The 27,471-nt window shown below is 33.3% G+C and overlaps 1 protein-coding gene across 5 annotated transcripts in view; it reads left to right on the top strand.

Moving 5' to 3' along the window:
• The window catches only part of ADGRB3 (adhesion G protein-coupled receptor B3), a 727,056-nt gene that overhangs the window by 292,919 nt on the left and 406,666 nt on the right, over positions 1-27,471 (top strand). For 4 of the 5 annotated variants that reach the window (XM_053222611.1, XM_027057493.2, XM_027057492.2 and 1 more), the window contains 5 exons: positions 2,006-2,116; positions 8,102-8,263; positions 13,921-14,085; positions 25,773-25,937; positions 26,385-26,549. In XM_053222611.1, coding sequence (XP_053078586.1) covers positions 2,006-2,116; positions 8,102-8,263; positions 13,921-14,085; positions 25,773-25,937; positions 26,385-26,549 — 768 coding nt within the window. The remainder of the gene's footprint in view (positions 1-2,005; positions 2,117-8,101; positions 8,264-13,920; positions 14,086-25,772; positions 25,938-26,384; positions 26,550-27,471) is intronic. The other variant, XM_053222612.1, reaches the window with a different exon arrangement.

Genomic DNA, 27,471 nt, shown 5'->3' with positions numbered 1-27,471 from the left:
ACACATAAACTATTTTTTTCTCAGAAAATAGAGTGTAGGCTCTTCTCATGCTGCCACTGAGTTGAAGAATTTCTTCTACTAGAACAGGTAATAAAGTTACTTACTAACAGAAGTTATTTAAAAAAAAAAAAAAGAAGAAGTTGTAGTTATGAAAAATTTCTTTTCTATCCTTTGCCCAGTGCCAAAACTACCTTAGTGTGACAATTAGAGCCTGCAGCTTATTTATGCATACATAAACTCTGACTTAAATGTTCTAAGTGTAGACACACACACACACACACACACACACACACACACAGAGGTAAAATATACTGTTAATAAAAATTACTACTGAATTTCCTTTGCTGTTTCAGACTCAGAAAATTTTCAATTACATATAATACTTTAAAATACTGGGTAGTACATAAGAGTCCAGATACAAACTTTCTAAGTAGTCAGTTTCCCAAATCATTAAATGACATGTGATTAGACATGTCTTATTAGCATAATGAAACATAGCTGAGGCAGCACATCCTGCATAAATGAATGCAATGAGAGGATGTTGGCAGCAATGGAAAATAATGATGGATTTTACAAGATTAAGCCAACTGACATTTTATGAAAATTTCCATTTCCTGCCTTGGATTTTATCTAAACTGACAAAAACAAACACACATTTAGATTTCTCAGATTTCTCATGGGATGTACTCTTGGGTAGAAATCGGGAAAGAATTTCTGACAAATTAATCTGTCAAGTGCCATACTTTAATAATTATATGGGGATTTGCCGGGATGGACAAAAATATGTGCTAGTCTTTTCTCTTCCCATAAAATTTAAAAAGTTAATAGAATTAGTGCTTACACAATACAGTGTTCAATTATACAAAGTGAGTTGTAATATTTTAGCAGAAGATTAAAGATTGATAGGAGAAGGTAAAATTAAACATTCCCAAATTTTGACATTGGTTCTGGCACTATCATTAGAACATATTTTACTCAATCATCTTTGTCATGTATTAAAGTTCTGGTCTTAAGGGCCCAACAATTGTCTTAATGTAACAGAAACACCATGATTGCCTGCTCCTCACCCTTCAGGAATCCCCTTCCCTTACACACTTCTCTAAGCCAGAGTCAACAACTCTTCCATAAATTAGGCATTTGTTTCATTAAAATTATTTTACAATAACTGTACTAGAAGCATGGAACTCTTGCAGAATTCCAGGCGTATGAATTTTTCAAAAATATATTATGGAGTCTATCTTTTGTTCAACTTATTTTTTCTTTCCCCATTGTCACTGACTTAGGGCCAGATTTTTTTTTTTTTTTTTTGCTTTTCCTAGGAGGTACAACATTAAAGGATTAAATCACAGAAACCTGGACTCATCCATTTCTTTTAAACATAACTTTTAAAAGAAAAAACACTGTCTTACATGTGGTTAGAAAAGGGATGAACAACTATTTGGGGCAGGGCAGGAGAGAATGAGAATTACTTCAACCACCACGTATCCATGAGCTTTTAAGGACACCAAGGCCAACCTTATCTTTGGAAAAACACTATATTAAGTGAATGCTTACCTTAGGAAAGCTAGGTTAAGGATTATTTATTCCTCAAGAAAAGTGCTGAAAAACTTGTGGGGTGATTACTATTCAGCAAAGCAGCAGCTGTTATACAGTCAGGATTCTGTCTCTGAAAAACAACAGTTAACACTGTGGTTGTATTTTTTCCGATGTATTGCTTGAAAACATGATCAGAAAAGAGTACACTATTTGTTAATTAAGCTGACTTAAAACCTGATGTGTCATTCTATTGACTGTTATTATTGTTTCTTGAAAACTTGTTCTTGTTTATAGATTTTTTTTTACTCGAGTTTAGAAATATTCCAAGTAGATCAGCCTAGCAAATTTAGAATTGTAAATTTAATCAGTAACTTCTAGGTATGTGTAGGAACATATTGCATGAGACAGTAATGTAATTTGTGAGAAATGTCTACACACAAGCTTTCATATACCTTTATTCTGTCTTTAGAATTTGGAATGATGGGAGATCATACAATTAAAAGTCAGCGACCTCGATCTGTTCATGAAAAAAGGGTCCCTCAGGAACAAGCTGATGCTGCTAAATTTATGGCACAAACTGGTAATACGTTAGTTACATTTTTCTATTTATTGTTGTTAATTTAATGAAACCACTGCATGTTTTCATAATCTTTTGCTGCACATTTGTCAGTTTTTGGAGCTGATATTTTTTTGAGCCATTTTTTTTTTGTCACCAGTTAAAGTCCATAAATGAAGTAGCTGTGAGTTGAAAAGTGCACAAAAATATGTGTAAGATTTATTTTGCTTTTAGTATGGGACATTTAAGATTTACATGTTATTATTTACCTATGTTAATTAACTACTTAAATGTACCATTAATCTTTTAAAGAACTCAACAAAGTTATTTCATCAATAATTGATTGTTATAGGACTTTTCAGAATTAGAATTTAAATAGGAGTTTAAATGATGAAATTTAATTTAACAATAAGATGTTGGATTTTTTAAATGCCATACTTCATATAAATATTAATTATTAAAATGTATGGAAATTAGAAAATTTTTTCAGATTTTTTTATTTGAAAAAAAGGTTTTGTTATAGAAGCTAAATAATAAAAAGTTGACAATCTTTATTAGTAAGCCATAATATACTCCAAATAATTAAATATCAACAAAGATCACTTTCTGGTTTGTAAAGTTTTTAATTCTAAACTCATTAGATTTTTTGCAAATACCTCCCTAAAAAAAAGAAAAACATATATATATACACAAGTAAATGCATTCATATGTTGGTTCATCATAATAAATGGGCTATAATTCCTTCTGTTTACATTGCATGTAGTACATTCTTAGATGAAAATGTGTTTAAAATGTGTTATAAACATTTTCAGCTGTCACTTTTGTTTCAGGAAATTGCAAACTAACAATCTTATCTATGTCTTTATAAAGTTTTATTCATTCCAATCTGGATCATCTGTTTTACCATTAATACAGAAGTTTCAAGTACTCGATCAGCTTTTTGACATGACATTGATTTTGATGAAATTCTCCTGAAGAATGAATATTTCCTTTAGTTTATATTTTCTTAAGATATATATTCTGAACACTAGATTTGAATCTACAACTTAAAAATGCAAATATTCTTAATGGATTGTGCTCTTTGGTAATTGGTGAGTAATTGGAGAGTTTAACACCTCATTACAAGTAGGTCAAAGAATTCTTCAGAACAAGAAGAGTGTTTACAATAAATTCTACATTAAGGACATATTTTTAGCTTTTTAAATATACACGTTGAGCTAGATCCTGAAATGAACAAAACTTGCTTATCTGGATTGCTTTTGGTGCAACTTCTTATTTAACAAAAGGTGACATATATTTACTATTTGCTTGTACAGGTCCGAAAGTGCATTGCCAGGGTCAGGTAAATTTTCAAATTATTAAATGTATTTTTCTCCCTTACATGGAGCAAAATAGTCTCAGCCACTGACCAGAGATTAGGGAATATTTGACTTTACATAGAGGCATAGAACATGATCTAACTACTCAGCCTCCTTCAGATGCCATCTCACCCGGGGGCATTGCTGCAAAATTAGAGACTTTCTTCTTTTTTGAAAAAGAGGCCGCAGTCATTGGCTTCCTGAAATTACTTAAAAGTGGGGTCATTTGGAAGTGAAATGGAGAGCCATAGTTTTAAATTTCCTGTAATGTAGTAAAATTTGCTAATGCATAAATGTTATGCAGTTTGGCCAGGGCATTTTATATAAATTCAGTTTTTGGATTTGCCTATGACATCAACCAAGAAAATTCAGTTTTCGACCAAAACCTTTTTTACAAATTCAAATCACAAGGAACATTATGTTTACTTAGTCAGAAATTACTAAATTCTGTTTTCATTTACTGGTTCTTTTACAAGCATTGTTTTGTATCTAAAACATATTAACACATGATTTGGTAAAGTAGATGAAACACTTATTAAATAGATCCACAAGGAGCATTAAAACCATTTCCTTATATTGTTAACGATGATTCAGAAAAGGCGATGAACTCCAAAATTAAAGTTCTGAAAATATCGATTGTTCTTAAATATTTATTGTTTTATTTTAAACCAGAAATAGTATAGGTAAATATAAATACACATATAATACTTACTTTAAATTGAAATTACTACAATACTGAAGACTGGAAAACTGCATTATTTTAAATGGTTTTTAAAATATGTAATTTGATATGAAGCAATTAAAAGTTAAGAGAGGAGCTGTTTATTTTCCTGAGATATTTTCTAAGTTATACTTCCTTTAGGTGTTAAGGTAGTTAGTCTGAATAAATACAAGTGTCACACAATCAAATCTCACAAAAATTAAGTTTTTTCTATAAAACTTTTCTATTTGTCTTTCAAACCAGGAGATTTGTGTTACATATAAACAGTCATAGACATTTGCTAACATTAATGTGAGAATGAAGAAAAATGCAATAGAGGTAAAACTGAATGATGAAAGACAATATAATATGTATTTTATATTAGTCATGAGAGAAAACAAAGCAAAACCTATAAGCCTTTAGAATTAAGAATTCTTTCTCAAAATGAATAACCTGGCTTCTTCAACCAGTATGATTAGTATACCCTGTATCTGAAAAGCTTGCTTTCTATAAAGTAATAACATGAATGGAAATCGTTTTTAAAGGGGTAACGTTTGGGAAAATAGCATTACTGATCAAGATAACTTGATCATTTTGGTCAGTCCAATAATTGAGATAGACTAGTTTAAATATAAATGAACAATGCTCAAATAGCCTAGGACACAATTTATGTGTATCGCAATATATATTTCATTTCAAGGGAAATGAAATGAAGTGATAAGATACAGATATTTAATACAGACATCTAAATTAAATTTCAATAAGATAGCTTATGACAATTTAATTTTACTTACTGATGCTTTTTAACATCATGGTCATCCAATGATCTTATAAACATGTTTAGAAAAGTGGTCCTGTATTCCAGTGGCGGAGATAACGTATATTAGAAATATATATTATAGCATGTTATCTAAAAGAGAAGTATAACATTAAAAATGTTTCTAGTATGATTTTAACATACTAGAAAATTTTATATTAATATTTTGTTTATAATTTGAAATGCACTCTTATACATTATCTCATTTAAACCTCACAGATACATTTTGAGGTAGACGTATTACTCATTTTATTGAGAGGTTCAGAGAAATAAAGTGACTTTCTCAAGGTCACAGAGCTAATATTCAATAGCTTTCCATCAAACAGACCTTCTGACTTTAATTACAGTGCTTTTCCAGTCCCCTTTTATATTTTGTGTCAGGATAAAGAGCCTTAATAGTGCCTTAGATACTGAAGCATTCTACATGGTGTTTAATGTGCCTTCTCTGCTACAAGTTAAGGAACCAGATTAGTTTGTGCTATCTCCAAAGATACACATATTAAAAATAGTGTACTTTGTATTATACTTTACTATTTTAATGTCATTGAGTTTAAAAGTGTATATATATATGCATACCTTTCTTTTAAGTATATGAGCTATTTCTTACAGGGATCCAATACGCCTCATTAGAACAGGCTTCACACTTTTTGTAGTAAAGAAGTGGCAGCATGGAAATCATATCTATTTAGTGGAAATGTCACTTGAAACTATGCCATTTGAGATATAATGAGGTCATTTTGGTAGGTAGGCTGGTAATTGAGTGGCAAAATTTGATTCATAATTTGAAAGCCAATATAGACTTTATTCACTTATTTATTTTGTTTTCGATCAACAAAATGAATCATCAATTTGAGTGAGTGAAGAAGGCCAGTTCTTAGCACTGATTATCAATTTCTTATGATCTGCACATCACTGCTTAGCCTGTTCAACATCATTATAGTATACATTCAGAAGGAACCTCGATTTTTAAATATTTGTACAGAAATACATTTAAAAGTAGATCTTGATCCTGATTCATTGTTCAATTTAATAAAAAACATTTTTAATGCCATAATAACAGTGCAAGGGTAAGAGAAGGACTGCTTTTGTGGAAAAACATAACTAATTTTATTCATAACCTTTATCATTTTATTTATAGAATTCACTGTTCAAGGTTTCCTAGCTTTTAATTAATAACATACAACCATAATATTTATACTTCACTTACTGTCATCACAACACATATTGAATTATCAAAAGAAAAAGCTTTGCATTATGTTTTTCCTAACTTTACTTTAAAAAGTTTCATTGCTAAAAATATATGTTCATATATACATATATGTGTGGATATTTTTTGACTATTGCCATATTGTTGGGGTCTAGAATAATGATTTTTTATCTTCAGACTATTCTTTAATGTAAAAGAGAATATTATGAGGCATGTCTTTAAATATTATTCAAATGGTCATCCAATAACATTTTTAAGAAGTAGTTACAATATAAACTGGTGATGGCAAAAAAGACTAAAATAATCAAGGGTAATTAATCTATAGAGTATTTTCAGGACAAACACTGATCCAACACCAAAAATAAGTCCTATTTAATGTAATATGTCATCCCAGTTAACCACTGTCTGTGACCTTATTATATATATCTAGTCATAAATGCATTAAGATCTATGCCTCTGGGTGCATAATGCAGATCAATGTAAGAACAAATCTTCATAATAGTGCTACCCAAAGTGTGGTTGGTGGACCTGTGTTTATCTGCGAACTAGTTTTTATGGGCCTCTGTGGAAATAAGAAGCATATACCAGGATGTAAATTCAACTACATTATCAAACACACGTTTAATTTCAGCTGACTTTTTTGTTTGTTTGTTTGGAAAAAAAGAAATTCTCAGTGAAGAAATCAGCAAGTTGAGTTACATTCTGGTTCAGCCTCCTTCTGTCCTGAAGTACCAGTCTATGGACCCGCTGTCTTGAGTAGCACTGCAAGTAATTTCTAAATCATTTACTAACCCTTCAAAAAAAATAATAAAGATGGACAAATAGATTATCATATTCTATTTTTTAATTATATTCCAAAGGCAAATTCTAAACAGAACTTATGAAGTATAAATTGTTCCTTTGTTTATGTAATCAGTGATACAAAGTGTTCAGAAACACTTCAACCATAAACCTTTCCCACAACTAAATAATTAAATAGCTCCCACTAGCAGGTAAATGCCCCAATTTCGTATTTGGGGAAAAGCAACTGCAAGTTTTCAAATCAGTATTAAGAATCTATCCTGAACATGATATCAGAATAGAATCAAAAGCCCACTGTGATGGACTTAGAAATTCTTGACTTTAAGTCCTTTGGGACATGACTTTAGATAATAATGCAAACTAGACATAATTTTAGTGTGATGCTTACTCTAAGAAAAGTAATTAATTCGGATACTCCTTGGCTTTTTAGGGCCCTATGTTGAATAAATTAATAGAAATCCCAGAGAAATTTTCCTTCATTTTGAGTAAAACTCACTCTTCTACTCTAGATCATGAGGAAAATTGCAAGCAGAAGGCTTTTAAACAAATTATCACAAGATAAATAGCTGTCACAGGATGAAAAAAGTAAGAACAGCAGTGGGAATAAATTCTAAATAAGTGTCAGTGATTAACACAATAAAAATTAGATACGTCCAGACTCCCAGGGCCCCACCTCATCCAGCATTAGAAAGACTATGCAATAAAAGATTAGGAAAGAATACATCAATATATTGCTGCTCACCAAAACCAGAGTAAGTTTAGCAATACATTTTGCTCCCTCTCCCATCCAAAGTACAAAGCTTTAGATTGGCCTGAAGAGAATTGCTTCAGCAACCATTCTTGTTGTAAAATGCTGACTGGTCCCTTCATAGTGTCCACGGCACAGTGTCTTTGTGAAGAGTAGCTTTGCTAAAAAGGTAATAGCAAACTTGGACCTTGCATCAGCGTAATATGTATCTCTCTTTAAATTTATTTTGCTCTGAAATGTTTTCTTGTACCTTTTGATGTAGTGTCATATTTTTACATTTAAATTATTCTTTCATGTCATAGTTGTCAGTTTGGTATGATGCTTAGTGAATGAATATTCAAAACGGTATTTCATGTTTATTTGTTGTCTTGCACACAGGTGAATCTGGTGTGGAAGAGTGGTCCCAGTGGAGCACATGCTCAGTTACTTGTGGTCAAGGGTCGCAGGTGCGAACCAGAACTTGTGTATCACCTTACGGGACACACTGCAGCGGCCCATTAAGAGAATCAAGGGTTTGCAATAACACTGCCCTCTGTCCAGGTAGTGTTAGCAGCAACTACAACTGTGGATGTTATTGAATTGTGTCATGCTACGCATTTGGAAAGATTTGTTATTTTCATATGAACTGGGTATAGACATTTTAATTAGAGTGGATAAGTTTAATTCTTATTCAACTGTGAAATTTTGTTATATAAGTGATTATTTCTGCTTTCAGAGCAGTCAGAAAATTGCGTAAGTGACTCCCCTACCCACTGCAGCTAGAAGCTTGAAATTTATCTATCTGCTTCTAATAATATTTTAAGATTACAATATCTTTCCTTATTTTAGGTGGTCAAAATGTCCAGTTGAATGTTTGAGGAAAGTGTGACTTACAGGCATACTGCAAATGTGATCTGTACCCATTACTAAAGGCAGTGGTTGATATAGTCTTTAAAGCTGGCAGTTGTTTTCCTATCACTTATCTGACCCTATCAGAGAACATAGTTCCCCTGACCAAAGGAATTCCTGCTCATTTCTTTCACTCAGTTGGTTGTCCTCATCAGAGCCATCTACTGCATTGTAAACTTTAAAGTCATTAATGGAGGAAAAAATCTTTAATGCTAAATGGTGCACAGCATGGTAGCTTACCCACGTAGGGTGAGATTTTCCATGTTACATCAACATTTTGTTCTCATTTGAGGCCTACATGCCTATCACAGGCATTTTGCCTTCTCAAATTACTGGCTTTCATCTAAAAATAAGTACCAAAAGGAATCTGGGCTTTCTTTCAAGAAGTCCAAAGCACATGATACTGTGAATCTCCAGGTTTATATTTTTGCTCAAGTATTTGGTGGAGGGGTGATAAAACCATCAACCACTGCAGTTGACCCTAGACTTGCATTCACAGCCTTTCCATAGGCCCCCAAAGGGGGTGGGCATAAAGAAAGGGACTGGTTCTGCAGCAGCTGTTCAGCTGTAAAAATTTTCTGATGAATTCCGTTTCCAGAGATGGCTGATTTTGCAGTTGCTAAAGACAAGAGTAGAGAGTGGGTGGCATGGGGGAATGGCAGAGATAATCCTAATTTCCCAGCTGAATAAGCAAGGGCAACCCATTAAAAGACAGTCTGGAGGAGTTATTGTTTAATGGGTACAGGGTTTTGATTTGCAAACTGAATAAGTTCTGAAGATCTGTTTTACAACAATGGGGATATATTTAACAGCACTGAATCGTACACTTAAAAATAGTTTGGATGATAACTTTTCTGTTATGTACTTTTTTATCACAATAAAAGGAAAGACAATCTGGAAGAAACAAAAGGGAAAAGAAGTGGTGGGCAGAATGTGGAGGAGAGGGCACACTGAGTTGGGAAATCCTCTATAATGAAATTAGGAGATTCAAAGCAGCAGATGAAGGTCGAAGTTAAAGCTAAACAAGGCAGAGAACTATGAGGAAGAGAAGACTGAATTAGCAGGAAACAGCAATAACTCCCACTGAAAACAAAAGAAATCAATGAGAGTCAGTGGGAATTAAACTAGATGAGAAGGAACATCAAGTGAAAAGAAAATTCAGAGGGAAAATGCTTATGGAGGTCACAGAAGGGGATGTCAATGACAGAAGATGACAAAAACGGGCTAGTGAGCAAAGACTCTAGGTCTGTTAGTCAAGAGAAGGAAAACCTCCAAGAGCTGGAGGTTTTAGGAATTACAAAATTTCTAAATTTTATACATAAAATGACCTCATGAGTAAATGTTTGTGGATTTTCAGCTGGGTGTGGGTGGAGTATATTGTCTCACACTTAAAGCCCACCCCTACTTACAGTATTTATGTTGAGGGTTCTAGGATCAAGTTTCCTTTCCTGAGCAATGAGAAAATTGTCAATAGAGAATTAAGCTGTGCTTGATATATACATTTATCTTGTCAGCATCCCTTGGAAAAGTGAAGTTGCCTTCAGTATGCAAGGATGGAGTCTAATGGCAAATGGATGCCCGAGTGGAAGTCTGAGAGGGTGCTAAAGTGTTCTCCACAATTCTCCATTCAGTGCTTACTCTCCAGCCACTCATTATGCAATTCATATGGTTGACATATGGAAACCTCCATCCTTCTGCCAGACACTGCTGGTTAATTCCTTTGCTGGGCAAGGAGAGCATCTGTAGTGAGATCAGAGTGCTCTTCCTTTCACTCTGTATCTGATGTTTATAGAACACTGGATAATATTCTGATTATAATGTTTTTCCTCAATTTCTTAAACCTCCTACCATTATTCCTACTGAAGAAATACATACTAATTATTAGTTCCCCTCTTCACCTTCATATACGATAGGTTTGTCTTTCTAAATTTGGTTAAATAGGACTGATGATAAGAAAAAATGTATCTTGTAACCATCGTTTTAGTTCAGATGTCAAATTTAAGAGAATGGAGAGTTTTGTTGATTTCTTTTTAATTTTCTAAAACTGAACAATAATTTAGCAACTTCATTATTTTAAAAATGTAGAATAAGTATTTCACTATAGGAAATTGGAATATCTTTTAGATGGTTACTGTATTTGTTATGAAATATTTTGTGTTAAATATTTTGTTCAGTCACTTGCCATGCTGCTAAATATGTACCTTTTTTTACATAATATATCTTGAAAACAGTAACCAAAAGTAAATTTAAAAACTTAAATAGCACATAACCAGTGTAAATATCTTTCTAAAATAATGCTTTAAATTTCCAAGAAGAAAATTAGCTCAGAAATCAATAACCCAGTTGTCACACTGTGGATATTCAAGTGTGTTTGGCATTTAATTAATGAAAATGACACAAGGATGAAATGAATGTCAAAGCCACTTTCCATAAAATATATTTAATGATAGAATTTGAGCTCATATTTATTTGCACTACTAAAGCCTAATCAATAGTGTTATAAATTAGTTGCCTTTCACACATATTATTCTAATTTCAAAAGGGTTTTCTTAATTAAATTACATGATAATGTGTTACTTCTAATATGGATCCTAAGACATCCAGCTTTTTGCAAATTGTTGCTTTGACATTACAGTCTCTTCAAAAATTCTTTTTACTTAGAGCAGAAAATGATGTAGGTAAACAGACAGTAAATTGAGAAAGTAGAGAGCTACATTGAATTGTGAATTCACTGTCCTGGTTTCTGACTTATAGTTTTATGATCTCTTCCAGGGTTTCTCAACCTCGGTACTATTGACATTTTGACATGGATAAATCTTTGTTGTGGGAGGCTGTCCTGAGCATTCTTGGATGCCAGTAGCATCCCTCCTTGCCCTGAGCTGTGACAATCAAAAATTTCTCTGGACATTGCCAAATGTCCTCTGAGGGGCAAAATTGCCTCTGGTTGAGAACCACTTGGTCTACTCTCTATGTTTTCTAATCCTTTAGAAGTTTATTTGGGCTAAGGAATGGTTCTGATTATTTTGTTTTTTTGTAAATGTCACAGTATCCACATCTATATATTTCTTAAGAAAAAAAAGGAGTTTTATTATACATCCCAATGTAAATTATAAGGTAATTCGTACACTTATTTCAAAATCTAGTAGTAATATAATTTGTATATGGTATATTCCTCATTTCATCTTTAGATGATACAGCATAGGCATGTGATAATATAGCTAATGTCTAAGTAAGGAAGAAAACTCTAAAAATGGATTAATTTGATTTAATTTTCTTGGTTTTATGAGGCACATTTTTCAAATGGACTAGATTATTTACAGATTTTCATTCTTTATTGAAAGGTAAAAGAATCTATATAACAATTTGCCACTAAAATAAAAATATCTTTATTCTTTAACATAAATTTTATAAATAGCATCTATAAAATCATAATATACCTGTTATAATTTCCTAATTCAATAATATCTAAAATTATTAATAATTTTGTTTCCTCTTCAAATGAAAAAAAATATTTTTTGATTTTTTAAAATGATGAAGGAGTCATGAAATTTCACCATGGGACAATAAAGAGTGTTAAAAAGTAGGGAGTGACATACTTTTCAAAGGATTCCAACTTTATGATTTAATCAAGATTAATTAACATTTCTTTGAGATTAATAGAGAAAAATCTGCCTATTTAGCAGCTTTTTTTTTTCAGGGTTTGTTCAATGAATACAGAGAAGTATGATTTGATTGAGGAGAAAATTAACAGAACTATCAATATGAATACAATATAGTCTTTTAACACTATATAGACAATAGAGGAAGAGAAGGTTGTTTTTAAATGGTGAAATATTGGTAATTAAAAATAAATGCAAAAATTAATTAAAGATATATGTTTTATATGGCAAAATACATTTGTATGCAATATTTAAAAAATATTTTGCTATCATTGATCGTACATACCTATATATAAATATATGGATATGTGTATTTTTTTCTTGGAGTTAAATACAAACTCATTATTTATTCTTATACCAATGGATACATAGTAGCTTTGGTTTTCCAAACTTAAATGAGAAAGTTTTCCAGCAACTTTCACAGAAACTTGAAGAATTTTTCAGAGAGTATTACTCAAATTTGGGTGCTTCAATGTTTGAATATATTTTCACAACCAGTTAGGGCAACTCAATAGCATAGATAGAAGAGAATGGGTGCCTCATAAGTAAAGTATCATATATGTGTTTTTAAAGTAACAACTTGGTCAACATATACATGCAAAAGATTCTAGATATGCTATATTTACTCGCATAACACCTCTGACACTTTATATGGATTCTGCTTACCCCTACCAATGTTGAGAAGAAAGTGAACATCTTTTTATCATCCATTATAAATTTCTATTCCCCTTCCTTATTCTAGCGGGTGTCATACCAAACATCTATGCTCATAAATTTCTAAGAGCATGCTAGGACCAACCTCAAGACAGGAGCTTTTGAACCAAAGAGCACATTTTGCCCAGCTTCTTTTTATTTGTATTATCCACATAGTGTTTATTTATATTACCTTACTATTCCTTACTATCCCAAATATTAAAAATTGAGAGGAGATTGGCTATTTGACTGTGGCAAAGAAAGGATCTAAACTTTGAACTCTAATGGACTTTATGCAAAAGGCGTCAATATTTGTTCACAGTGGCTATTATGGAGGAGCACAAATTATGTTAATATTTATGATTAGTTTGAATTCATTGTAATGGCATAGTTGAAGTATTGGTACTTGTATTAGATACTTGTATTTTCTAAATGTGATGTTAAAAAGCTATTTAAAATATGTACCATTAATTTCTCACATTTTCATTTTTTGACACCATCAAGGTCATTAATACTGAAATTTTATAATTGTTGGAAGAATTAAGTTGGCCCTTACATATTTAAATGCAAACTTAACTCTAGAAGATCATATCTGGTATAAGAAATTTAGTTTTCTATACTACCTTATAAGTTTGTATTACATTTATTTAAAAATAATTCATGACTATTCTACCATGAAGGAGAGAGGTGCATTTCCATTAAAAAAGAAAATATTTAAAGTTTATGACATAAATAACTGTTCAAGTACAGAAAAATGCATACAATTTTGCATTTTTTAATGAATTTTTGAATTACCCTTTGCATTTATTTTGGCAAATAAGAATGTTAACTCAGCTGAACTTTTAAAATATTTTCATAATTGTCTATTAGATGATTTTTTTCTTAATAATTAAGAAAAAAATCATTATGACTTTATCTCTTTGCTTTTGTTGTTGAAGCTTCTTTGCTTTATTACAGTACATGGAGTTTGGGAGGAGTGGTCACCATGGAGTTTATGTTCATTTACATGTGGTCGAGGCCAAAGAACAAGAACAAGGTCGTGCACACCTCCTCAGTATGGAGGAAGGCCGTGTGAAGGACCTGAAACACATCATAAGCCTTGTAATATTGCTCTGTGCCCAGGTGAGCGTATTCTGCATTTAGTGAACTTTGTATTTGTGTATTTTGTATATGGGCCCTGGTATACATATGAAATATTAAAAGTACAACCTTTATTCAGTCACATTGGAAAATGTGTCCTTTGGTTACCGTCTCTTGCTTAAAACTGGGTACTTTCCTTGATTCTATCGTATGCAATGGTTTATAATATTTCCTTGACTGAGTACCAAAGCTCACTTTTATTAGGTTTCTATAGATATGTATATTAATTTTTTCCACTAAGATTTTATCTGTACTTGGTTTCCCCCCTGGGAAAATTATAAGGAGTCCCAAAGACTTGAGATTGGATATTGCCTTGATACTATAACTGGAGAGACTGTTTTAGAGGCATTCCTTCTGATGTTATTGTCTCACACTCATTCAATTAAGGAGTAGAGGCGCACCACTGATATGTATAGAAGTGATAGATACTTGCTAGGAAATCAGACTTTATAGATTCACTGCTAGATGCATATGATGGTTAGCTCATAAATGACATATAACTTCATGTGATTATGAAGACTACATAGTCTGTTCATACAGTATATTTCTTATCTTAAATTTTTCTTTAGTTTAAAATATTCCAATGCTATTTTACCTGAATTTGATAATTTTACCCATTATTACAGAGAGAAGTCTTTATAATTCTGTTATATATTATTATCTGTTATGTAACTACAAAATAAAAAAAGACCGGTCTTCAGTTCAAGGAGCTTGCAACTTATGACAGAAAATACACACAAAGAAATGATAGGATCTCCCAGGACTAGCCAAGGCATATCTTACAGAGATAGACATGAGTAGCAAATGGCAAAGGCTAAGAAGAATGGCAAAGACCAATATAAATATTCATCTTTTCTTTGGGAGACTTCTTCATTGGGCCATTCAGCATGTGAGCAACATAGCTGGGATCCTGTTAATGTGCTCCAAACATACTATCTATCTCACATTCAGTCCCATTTGTACTTTCAGTTCTCCAAGGTATTATCCTATGTCATGAAGCAATGATTTAGTTCCTCTGGAAATTTTAAGTATCTAAAACATCTTGAACTGTGAAAAGCCACCCAAAATTATAGATATGCAAGTCACTTAACAAGCTTACTTGTTCCCTTTGACTTCAGAGAAGACGTCTAGATTCCTATATCACAATATACATTTAAAGATATAGTCGTTATATTTACTCCTAGAATTTTATGAATTCTGTGAATTAATATAACTTATATAATTCAATATTCATGTAATTATGAATATAGGGGAGTCAAAATTATGATTCCTTATCTGCAAATCACCCCCAGAAAAAATACTTATGAAATGTTATGTTCTGTTATTTCTGTGTCTCTATAAACATACAGACAAGCATATGGACACATACAAATATATTTATGTACTGTTTTTTTTTCCTGAAGATTTGGGCCAGCTTATACAGATTTTAGGTATTTTTTTAACTGCTAAGCTATGACATTTACAGAAAGTCAATTATAGTTCATTGTAAATTGTCCATGGAATGTGAAAAAATAGGTAATGTGGGGAAATGAAAATGAATAGTTAACTATAGATTCTTTTTTAATATATTAGTTTTTATTACATCTTTTACCTCAGCTAATTCCAGAGGTATAAAGAAAAAAGACACTGATCAGTTAAAATGTTATTAACTATGTTTCTTGTAGTCTACTTTCCATGAGCTTTTCTAGGAGTAAAATGTTTGGGGGTCAGTAGATAGGGATGCTAAGTTGTGAGAATTCAGATAAGAAAACTCATATTATTCTAAGTTGATACAGTTGTTGCTTCATCACTGAGTAGTAAACAAGTGTTTTCAAGCTAGTTGTGTTTTAGCAGCATCACTCTGTCATTGGAATCACTTTAGGGCCATTAAAATTAGGTCTTTCTTTTGTGAAGGTCTTTAAATTTTGGAAGGTATGTTTGTATTATTTGTACATCTGGCCTAGCTCATATTCTCTTATACATGAGCATTATGGATCCATATTGGGTACTTAATAAATTTATTACGTGTTGTTTCTGATTCCTATTATTTCCATTCTTAAACTTAGTTATATCTTAAAAGATGTAAAACTCATACCATGTTGTATCCAGTTTCCCTACTATTTCATAGGGAATTCTAATGGCTATTATTTAAAAAAAGATTTTATACTTTACTGAACATTTTGACATTATGTCTTTGAAATATGTAGGATTTATTTGGTGCAAAAATTTGGAATTCTCCTTAGAACTGTCTTATAGCTAAACTCAGGTGCCTTCATTATATATAAAAGCATCATCATGTGTCAACAAGATGCAAGACACTACTGAGAAGAATCTCAAGAAATTTGCAACCTCTTTAGAGGATACAGACATAAGCATTTGAAAGTTGAATGCAGTTCTGAAAAACACATATAAATACTCAACCTCAATGAAAGGTGATAATTTGAGAACTCAGTGATTTCAAACTATATTTCTAGGAGCCATCCAACCTGAGATCCTAGAGACACCATCTTAAGGTATAAGGCTGTGATAGGTCGTGTATCAGTAATGAAGAAAGTGAGCCAAGACCGACACTTGGTTCCCCTTGGCTAGGCCAATTGTCAGGTGAAGACCAGAAGAGAACAGAAGAAACAATTGAAACAACAAATTGGGTCTCCACTCACCACCTTTCCAAGATCTGACCATGTGTCTTAGGGTAATGGGCAGTGATATTTTAGTGTTGGATCATGTCATATCAGCATTCCAGCATCATGTTTTTAAGAAATACATATAACCACTATAATGAAGTGGATACTATGATGTGTGTTGATCACATCAAATAATGAATTATGTTTTACTTTGCAAATTTTTTATATCAGCTTGAAAGGAGATGCTATCCTATTTTCACCAGGTACTTTCCTTAGTCAATGTCCACCTTTCTCTCACTTCTTTTGAGGTGAGGGAAAGCTGTCTGCCTGGAATTCATATAGGGAGAGAAGAAAGAAAGGAAAAGATAGATATGATATATCCTAGTGTGAGTTATCAGTTACTAATTTGTGTACCATGTCTAAGAACAGATACTGGTGGTGGAGGGAGGTGGGCAAGAGGCATAGAGCAACAAAAGGGATTCACTGACTCATTCATTGGCTATAAAATAATGTGACCCCTTTTCCCTCCTTTTCTCATCTATTCTAATAATTAAATGTGATCTATGGAAGGGTGTGTGTATGTATGTGTATGTGTGTCTTTTGGTCTATTTTTCTTATCTCATAAAACTTAGAACTTCTGACAATCTAACCCATGTTTTTTTTTCTTTTCTTTGAATTTTCATTGCAATCCCTAATTGAGCATCAAATTCAGTATAGTACTAATTAGTGTATACAAGGAAATTTGTTTTCATTGCCTATTTATCTCTTTGTGCAACTTTGTACCAGCCATATCTAATACATTTCTATTGAATGGATTTTCTTGATATAGACATATCCAAATTTTTAGTTCTCATCCCCCCTAAAAATTATACGGCATCTTCTGGGTCTATTTAATAATACATAGATGTAGTGTAGTGGAACTTGGACTTTCACAAGAGAACACATATTTAAATTTAGGTATCACCTTTTAATATCTGTGTTACTCCCCCGATTATTAGTCTCTTCTTCTATAAGTCAGGAACAATAGTATACCCACTTCACAAGACTGTAAGAGGACCTTGTGTGATGCTGTAAAGGAACCAACTTGGTAGACAGCAGATGGTGTACAAGTATCAGTTATTATTCTGTCAGTGCCCTATATATAGTCAAAGTCCATTTGTATGACACTTGTACTTGAACAAGTTTAATTTGTCACTCTTGGTACTAAGGAAAAATTAATATAGGGAACTGTGGACATCTCAGGAGGAGTTAGAAAGACTTACTAGGAGTTTGGGCTTGTTTGGGATGATTTCAAGGAAGGTTTTAGGAAGTGGGACTTTGCTCTGGATTTAAAACTGTCAGGAATGGGGGAGAATCCTATTATTAGGTACCTTAATAAATAATCCAGGAGGAGGGAAAACTTGCTGTAATTGGTGAAGAAGTGGTAGTCAGTCATACTAGCTGAGAGAAGAGAATGTCTAGAACTTTGTGGGTTGCACTGTGACCATGTTTCATTTTATCTCACTTTATCACAGTCTCAGAATGACCTTGTCTGCTGTTAATGTTCTTTGTACTGGTTTTAGATTCACAGACTTGCTATGAGCACCAAGAAAGCTGCTAACAGCACTGAGTCTAGCTATAAGTGTCAGACCAGTTCCTGGATGGTGATTCCTTGATGGTGATTCCTCCTCTAGTGTGATTTAATCACTTTACATGCTTCTGTTTTTAATGTTTTTGATTTTTTATTATTATTCAAATGGAGAAAGATAAGTGTTAGACTTGATGGAATGTTCACCTTTCTTAGGTAGGCTCTCCACTAAAATTATATAGATGTGTGTACCCAAAATAAAATTAGAACCTTCTCCAAAGTTAAGTTTTTTATGGAAAAATAAAATCTTAAATTCTTAGTCCAAAGCCTCAAGGTTAATAGTGATTTTCTTTATACTATGTTACTTTGGAGTAATAGTTAAAATATTTCCCTCTGTCAGTAGTTGAAGATGTCAAGTCTGGTCTTCTTTGTTTCAGTTGTGACAATTCTCATTCTGATATAATTTGTATAGTAAAGTGCAAATAATAAAGAGAATGGGGATAATAATTGAGTGATAGATTGAAGACTAAAAGAAATGAAAGAATTATTGACAAATTAGTTTTCATTTATAGGCTGAAATATATATAAGTACGTATGAATTAAATGATTCAGTGGCAACCACAGTGGTCTGGAATTCATAAGACATGGATTAAGATTCAGTCCCAATCTTTAATTATAAGTATTTACTTAAGCAATGTATTCATCTTCTCTGTCTCTCAATTTTCTCATTTGTAAAATGGAGCCAGCATTCATTATTCTGCTATATTAGAGGATTGTTAAATGATTAAAATTAGGTGACAGAATCTTGAAAAGTATAAAACAATATAAAGTGGAGGATATTTATCATGATTTTTATGATAATATTACTTTAAAAGTAAAGGATTTAGAAGAAATGGGTGAAATAAATTCAGAACATTATGATAGTTTTTGTTTCTTATGGACAGCCTTAATCATAGACTCAAAGAGATTTATAGAGGAGGACTTTACATTTTCCCTTCTACCCTTCAAGGTTTTCCAGCTGGTTTAAGAATTAAAAACTCAAAGTTTTATTACATGTACACAGAGGCCCAATAATGAAATCGAGTCCTAAAGAAATGACCAAGGCAGGAAGTTTCTATACTTCTTAGGCAGAGACAATAAATCTGTGAGGAATTGACAGGACAAAGAAAATTTAAGTTTGGGAGCTTCAGTCAATAAGGAATTCTAAATAGAATTTGGGCTGGGGTAGTAAATTAGAAAAAAGTAACAAAGAATTATTTATCTAGCCGTCTAGGCTCTAAACTCCCTATTTCTGGTAGTAAGGAATGTCTCTTTACCTCCTAGTATAGAGAGGATACCTCTCACATGGGAGATTTACTTTATGCTTTCTGGAGACAAGGGGAGGGGCATAGTATTCTTTTTTTAAGTAACTTTTATTTAAAATAATCAACATACCAAAGTGGCATATTTTGGGGTGACCTGACCTTGGCCCATACAGATTACTTCTGCCTGGTTTGTACTAGGGAGAAGTACATGTATAAGGGCTCAAGCCAGTCTGTGGGGCTGGGCTGTGTCACACTGGTTGGTCAGTCCTGCATTTAAGAAATGCATTCCTGTGAATCCAGAACCTCCCAGAGAGATCCTGTCAGGTTGTATTTTTCAGATATGTTCATAGTCTTTTGCAAACCGTAAGAAGAATGAAAGAATCACCCAAGGATAAGTCCTCAGGAACACAGCTAGACCCAAGTATGTGTGTTATCTAGAGCAAGAGGCTTCAGTATCCTGTTGACCTAAAGTTTGATTCCTCAGCATCTATGAATCTATGAGAGGGTCATCTGCCCACAGTCCCTCTGCAGGGAATCCTTTCAGTGAGGGCAGTCAGTGGGAAGATGCTAAACATTTGTCTGACCTTGGTTCAAAAGTCCCTGGTTGTCTCTGCATGAGAATGTTATAATTTGTAGTTCAAATGCTATCTCATTAACCTGTTTTTTAATTAATTTACATTTTTGTCTTCTTAACCTTCTAGTCTGTTGTATGGCTGTTGTATTCATTTTGTGTCATTTCAAATTTTTAGCATTACTCTAGTGATCTTTCAGTATTAGCTTATGAGACTGTTAAAAATTGTGTCTTTATTAATCCTGGCTTGCCTTCTTTTGTTATTTAATTTTTTTCTCATGTAAACTTTCTCTTAACTTACTTCCCAACTATTTGTTTATTCTTGGTGACCTTACCATGATAACTTGCTTCTATTTTTAATTTTAATTTTTTAAATGATACTTCATTTTTTTCCCTTTTTGTGATTTATTTGAAAATAGCAAATGGGAACCAAGTTTATGCTCTCTAGCATATGCCCAAAGCAAGAGGTTGGCTTGTGACATTTCAGTCTTATACACTCCAGGGGTCTTTCCAGTTCCCTAGGTAACTCCCAACTCAATTAAAATTGGAGTTTTCCAAATTTACCATTACTAAATCTTATACCACAAGGTAGAATTCTTCTCCCCAAATATAGATAGCTTCATTAATCAGCAATAATCAACCCCAAACAGTTGCCAAAATGATAGTTTTATTATCCAAAATAGTCATGACTTTATCTTGTGGTTATTGTTCTCCAACCTATTGTAATTGTCAGCAGTTATTGGTAAGGATGTGAAAATATAGTGAAACACGGTATTTTCATTAAAATGTATCGCAGAATTTAATTTGGCCTCTGTATGTGGGAAACAGGATTTTCTTCCAGGTGAACACAATAGCAACTCTCTATATATGGCAGGAGGAAGTTCATATAACAAAGTAAACCCCAGGAATCTAGCAATTTAGACTTTGCAATTTTAATTATTCTGGGTCCAGAAAATCTAGTAATGTATCACATTGCTGAAGCGAAACTTTAACTGTCCCCAGGGTGACATTGTTGTATAAGGAAGCACACTGCATGATGGTAAGACAGGCTGATCTCTCAGCACTCTCCCAGCTTCAAAACACAGCCTTATTATTCTCTATTCTTAGTCACCTTTGTAGGATAGCTCATAAAATAATAGGCAATTGGAGTTTCTAAATTGAAAAATAACACTACAAAAAAATGAACTGCAAATGCTTATGATGGAAATGAAGAGAAATGGAAAAAGCCTAAGAAGGTGTTCTTAACTGAGCTACATATTATAGAAGAAATTACGTAATTTAATGCAATATTTACCAAACAGTGTTCCAAAAAAAGAAAAGAGAGGAGGGATGATTACATTTCAAGTACTTTTGGGAGGCCTAATTTTAAACAGGGTCAATGTGATATAGGACCCCCTGCATTATGACTATAATGGTATCAGAAATTTAACATATTCAAAATAGACATTTTGATATCAGGGCTATATACCCCCTGATGTGTTTGAATCCTAGTCTAATACAGTTCAGCATAAGGGTCCACCATTTACCTGTTTCAGTAAGCCAGAAATCTGAAAGTCGACCAGGATTCTGTTTTACTATGCTCCACTGCCAACCTATCAGCTGTACATCTTGACAGCACCACAAGTTCATCCACTTCTTTCTGTCTTGACTGATGGCACTATAATCTAAGCTACTGTCACCTCTCTCTGGGCTACAGCATAGTCCCCTACTATCTCACAAGACTGAAGCTTGCCCTGTACAATCCATTATCATCACAACTCCAAAATTAAATATTAAGGTATAAATTACATCACATCATTTCTCTACTTTCAAATCCTCTCATGGCTTCTGATATGACCTGGTCACAAGGACTGGAGGGCCCCGTGGATTTGGCTTCTGCACACTATTGAGCCCGTCTCCTGCCACTGCCCCCCTTTTTGTGATCCCCAGAAGCCCCTGCCTTTTCTCTTTTCTGGAATACACAAAATTTTCTTGGCCTCAGGACTTTGTACCTGTGTAAAGATTTTCACAGATCTTCACATTTCCGGCTGCTGTTAATGACTCAGGACTCAGCTCTAATATGTGAGTTTTTGTTTTGTTTTGTTTTGTTTTGTTTTTCTGAGAGGCATGGCTGAGCATACCCTAACACGTTGTCCTCTTTCATCACATTGTCTTTATGACACTTCTGGCTAAAACTCTCTTGTTCATTCATTTATTTACTTGTTTATCATCTGTCTTCACTCCCCTCTCAGACTATATGTTCCGTGAGAAGACAGCTTGGTGGATCTTTATCACTACAGTTTTCCTAGAGTCTAGCAGTGTCACAGTGTACTTTCTTTGTTCCTTTACCTATGAGTGAATTAGAGGACTCCAGGAAGAGGTTTGGAGTGTTTACATTTTCTCTAATTATTGAGACCTCTTTTCTGACCGAATAAGATGTTAATCATCGTTCAGTAGGAACACAATTTTAGAAAGAAACTGAAGTATTTTCAAGTTTGTGGATTTGCAGTGCTTCTGGAGTGTATCTCTTAAAAATACTGGAAGTCTGTGGTATACAGGGGCAGGTGGGTGGTGGGGAAAAGGGCTGGTTTTCTCTGCTGCCTCCATACTCACCCAAGTGGAAAGGAAACCTGAATGTAGGGATGAAAGATTCCCAGTAAATCATCCGATAAAAACAAAAAAGGCAGCCACTTCATTTCTTGTAGTACTTAGATAAGTGGTTATAAAAATAAATATAAAATAGATCATATGGTGAATGGTTTTTATTTTTAAATATCTTGACATTTATACCTAAAATATAATACATATGTCCTTCTTAGAAATGGCTAAATGTCAGGGCGCCTGGGTGGCTCAGTCGGTTGGGCGGTCGACTTCGGCTCAGGTCATGATCTTCCTGTCCGTGAGTTCGAGCCCTGTGTCGGGCTCTGTGCTGACAGCTCAGAGCCTGGAGTCTGTTTCAGGTTTTGTGTCTTGCTCTGTCTGACCCTCCCCCATTCATGCTCTGTCTCTCTCTCTGTCTCAAAAAAAAAAAAATAAATAAACGTTAAAAAAAAATTTTTTAAAAATGGCTAAATGTCTAACACAAAACTCTTAATTTCCACCTCTCAAAATCCTCAACTTTTTCCCAATTGGGTAAAATAACTCTACCATTTCCTGAAAGGTCTTGAGTCTGATGTCCCTCAAAAGAACACAATTAAATGATTTTTTTTTAATTTAAGGGTATCAAACTGAAAAAAAAAAATTAAAGCAATGTCCCACACATGGCACTAAAAGAAATTCTTTCATGTGTATGTCTGTTGTCTAATGCTTTAAACTAAATTGACGTATCTCTCTGGTTCTAACTTCTCAATTTTCCATTTTCCCAATAAATTTGACTTAACATTCCAAAGGAATATTGGGTTTTCCTCTTTTTTCTCAGTCACTTTGTCAAATCAGGTCTTTCATAATGGTGCAGATAATGTTCAGTAAAAGGAACTAGTTTTCAGTGTGAAAACATCCACTTGATATGACTTCAGTTTCATTGCTATTTCTTTTCTGTAACTAACTTTATGAGCAAAACTGTACCTATCTAAAATATATGTTTTGTTGATGTGTTTGGTTGTGTTGAACCTCAAAAAGTCCCTCAAAAGTTTAATGTTAACCCATTCTTGAACTTCAACCAAAACAGAATGTGTACATTGGCAGAAAGGACTGAATGACTAATACTACAAATGTATGAATTTAAAATGTTTTTATTTACTTACTTACTTACTTACTTACTTACTTTATTTATTTATTTATTTATTTATTTATTTATTTACTAATGGTGGTGCAAAGTCTTCTTTTAGGAAAACCCTATTGAGCAAAACACTTCACAAATATTCTCATTTTTCCTAATCTCAGCAAGGTCTTTTCTTATTTCTCACCAATAATACAACACCCTGCCAAATTATCTTCTCTCTGATTTCCACCTTTGATTTGCTCATACCTGACTCCACATCTTCTTAGCTGGAAAGACTTATCCTCTCGTCTTTGCCAGTGAGTCTGTAACTGTTACATTCATTTAAAAAATAAAGATAACTACAAGTTTACCTCAAACCAGAATTCTCAAGGACATCACATACTCCTTTATTCTAGTCACTCAGCTTTCAGTCAGGTTGAAATCCTCTAATTTGTCTTTGTTTATGTGTTGCTTTCTGAATATTGTCACAAATTTGAATACCTGTACATTCTTTTCCCAAAAGATGATAAGGTGCAGATACAAATCTTATTTTTGTAAACTCTTCTAGGAATGCCTAGTATAGTGAGAGCTCATAATGCAAGCTCAAGAGATACTATCTTTGAAAAGCAAACTTCTGAAGTGAGAAATGCACTCATCTTTAAAGCCAAAATAGAGAGGAAATGGGTAATTTATAACATTCCATTGATTCACTAGCCTTTTCTTTTTTTGTCTGGCAAATGGACTACATAGCCAGTAGGATTGTATCAGATACTTTTAATGAAGTGAAAGGCTAAAATTACATGAATGGGATGATTAAATTGGTATTTCATGATTTTTAATCTCACAAGGGGTTTATTAAGTACAGGTAGATACCTATTAAATAATCTTCTTTTTTAATAGCTACCTGCAAGGCCTGAAATTAGGTTGACAATACTTACTCATATTCTGCCAGTCTTTTTTGTTTGTTTGGATGGGTGGATGAGTTTTCACCGCAGTATTATCTTATGTTGGAGTTTTGGATTTATGGTGAATTCTCTCTCACTGCAATGAAACTAAGAACCATGGAATGATATGGAGAAAAAAGCAAACAGTCATATACCAGTGCATTTATAATACTTATATTCTAGTTTATGCATTCTAAATTGGATAAATATTTTTGCCTGATTCCTTTGCTCACTTGTATTTTATGGTCTATAGGATTATGCCTTTGTGGGTGCTGTCTCCTTTGTCTGAATTATCCAGATCTCACCATATCAATCTAACATAATTATCCCTAAGTAGATGTGATAATTTACTTTATGTGCCATGTTAAGATGTTACTGCTTTTAACCTTTTATTTATGTATTCGTGTGCATAATGTGATTCTTCTACTAAATTACAAATTTTTTGAGGGTAGGATTCCTATTCTTTTGTTTCCCTATTTCTCATAACATCTGTCATGTTATTTCTCATTCTTCAAGGCTTGCCTGAAACTTCACTTTGTCAAAGAAGACTCCTCAGGCCCTGAAAACTCTTACAGTGTCTTGAAATTATCCTTTGAGACAATGCTATATAATTAATTTATTTAGCTTTTAGTTAGTTGTTTCATTCCTTCTTTAAAACATGAGCTCTATGAGTTATTGGTCAGGATTTATTTTATTCACTGTTCTGTGTACTCATCTCCTAGCTCGAGATCTCTCATTGTTGAGTAATCAATAAATATTTTTGAAGCAATAGTGGCTCAAAAGAGAAACTGGATACATAGAAGGAAATAGAAATGAGAAAATAAGGTAATAATAGTTTGGGGGGGTAATAATAAAATCTAATACCAATGCAACTTTCCATTGTATTCACTTAGAGTTTCCTGGTTGAGATTCATCTCCAAGGTTAATTTTAATTTATACTTTCTGGACAGCTCTCTCTATTGGACCATCTCTTTACACTGTCTGTTTTTCTGCTTTGGCAGTCGATGGGCAGTGGCAAGAGTGGAGTTCATGGAGTCAGTGCTCAGTGACATGCTCGAATGGGACCCAACAGAGAAGCCGGCAGTGTACTGCAGCAGCTCATGGGGGCTCTGAATGCAGAGGGCCATGGGCAGAAAGCAGAGAGTGCTATAACCCTGAGTGTACAGGTGAGGCCTATCACTACATTTAAAGAATGTCTGCCATTTATAAAATGTGGCAGGACCGTGCCAGACAATCATGGGACAATTAGATGATTCTGTATTTCTGGTAAATGATACCACTTGTACCAGAGCTAATTCTACTGTATGCCATACTCATGAAGCAACAAAATTCTGGAGAATCTTAGATTAAATACAAATTAAGTTGATGAAGTTTAGCACTGAACTTGTCCTTTTTGCAAGTTTCAATGTCCATTTGAAGATTCTGACAAATTTATATAAACTTATGTTAATCACAGTGCTCTATATTTGACTAGCAAGCCAAATATTTGAATACAGCTTGTTTGTTGTGGTAGCTTAATAAAAAATGAACAGACAGTAATGGTCCTCAGATTTCAAAATTCTTAAAACAGTTTCAGTAGGCTACTGCCATTGACCATGATGCATTTCTTTCAGCCAATGGTCAGTGGAATCAGTGGGGTCATTGGAGCGGATGTTCCAAGTCCTGTGATGGCGGCTGGGAAAGGCGAATAAGGACTTGTCAGGGTGCAGCAATAACAGGACAGCAATGTGAAGGAACAGGTGAAGAAGTGAGAAGATGCAGTGAGCAACGATGTCCTGGTGAGAATGAACTGAGTTTATCCCAATGGAAATATTTTGTTACCTTAAAAAAAAGGATTAAAAATATTGTCATTAAGGGCAATAATTGCTCAATTGAAGGATTGCTAATGATAAGTGGCAGTTTACTTGTTTCTGTAATGTATGTATGAGGTTCCCTCTGTTTATGTGTCATAGACTGTTGCCTCCATGAGTTTTTTAATTATTTGCTGTAATATCACATTGAAAATGTGATTATACAAAGGAAGCCCAATTGAACAATAACATGGCTAGACAGGATTTAAATTAGTTTGGGGTACTATATTTTTCACTATGTTCTTGAAGTGTTTGTTGACTGAGAACACAAAACCAGTTGCCTTAGATTATTTATGATAGAAGTAGAAAGACATAAGTGTTAGATAGCTGAGTGAGAAAATAAAGAGATGATGTTTGAAATTCAGAAACTTTTAAATTTCTCTGTTAATCCATCCCCATGTAGGACTTTGGGCATCCCCATTAACTTGCCCTGGTTGTCCCATTTTCTGCTAGGAGGAATGCATTTTAAAATGAAAACATAAGGTCTTAATTACTGGTGAAAGAATGGAAATGTTAGTACATTAAAGGATTTTACAAATAAGGATAGAAAAAAATGAAAAGTCAACAATTGCCCAGATTACTGATCATATATTTTAATAGACCATTTTTACAACAAAGGCTCCTTCCTAATTGTGCATACATTACATAAAATATTATTGACATACTGAGGACTCAATAAATAATTGAAAATTAGGATTTTAGAATGATACCATAGACAAAATTATTATAAACATACTAAAAAGATGATAGGATGAAATTTTTAAGTTTCATAGCTGTATATAAAGGAAGTGCTGAAAAATTAAAAGAATTTGAAGACCCTATTAGAGGCACTTTCTGCTAGTAATGCCTT

Source organism: Acinonyx jubatus, chromosome B2, assembly GCF_027475565.1.
Source record: "Acinonyx jubatus isolate Ajub_Pintada_27869175 chromosome B2, VMU_Ajub_asm_v1.0, whole genome shotgun sequence".
NCBI lineage: Eukaryota > Metazoa > Chordata > Mammalia > Carnivora > Felidae > Acinonyx > Acinonyx jubatus.
Note: the sequence above shows the minus strand (reverse complement) of the source record. Positions and strands in the feature narration are given on the sequence as shown.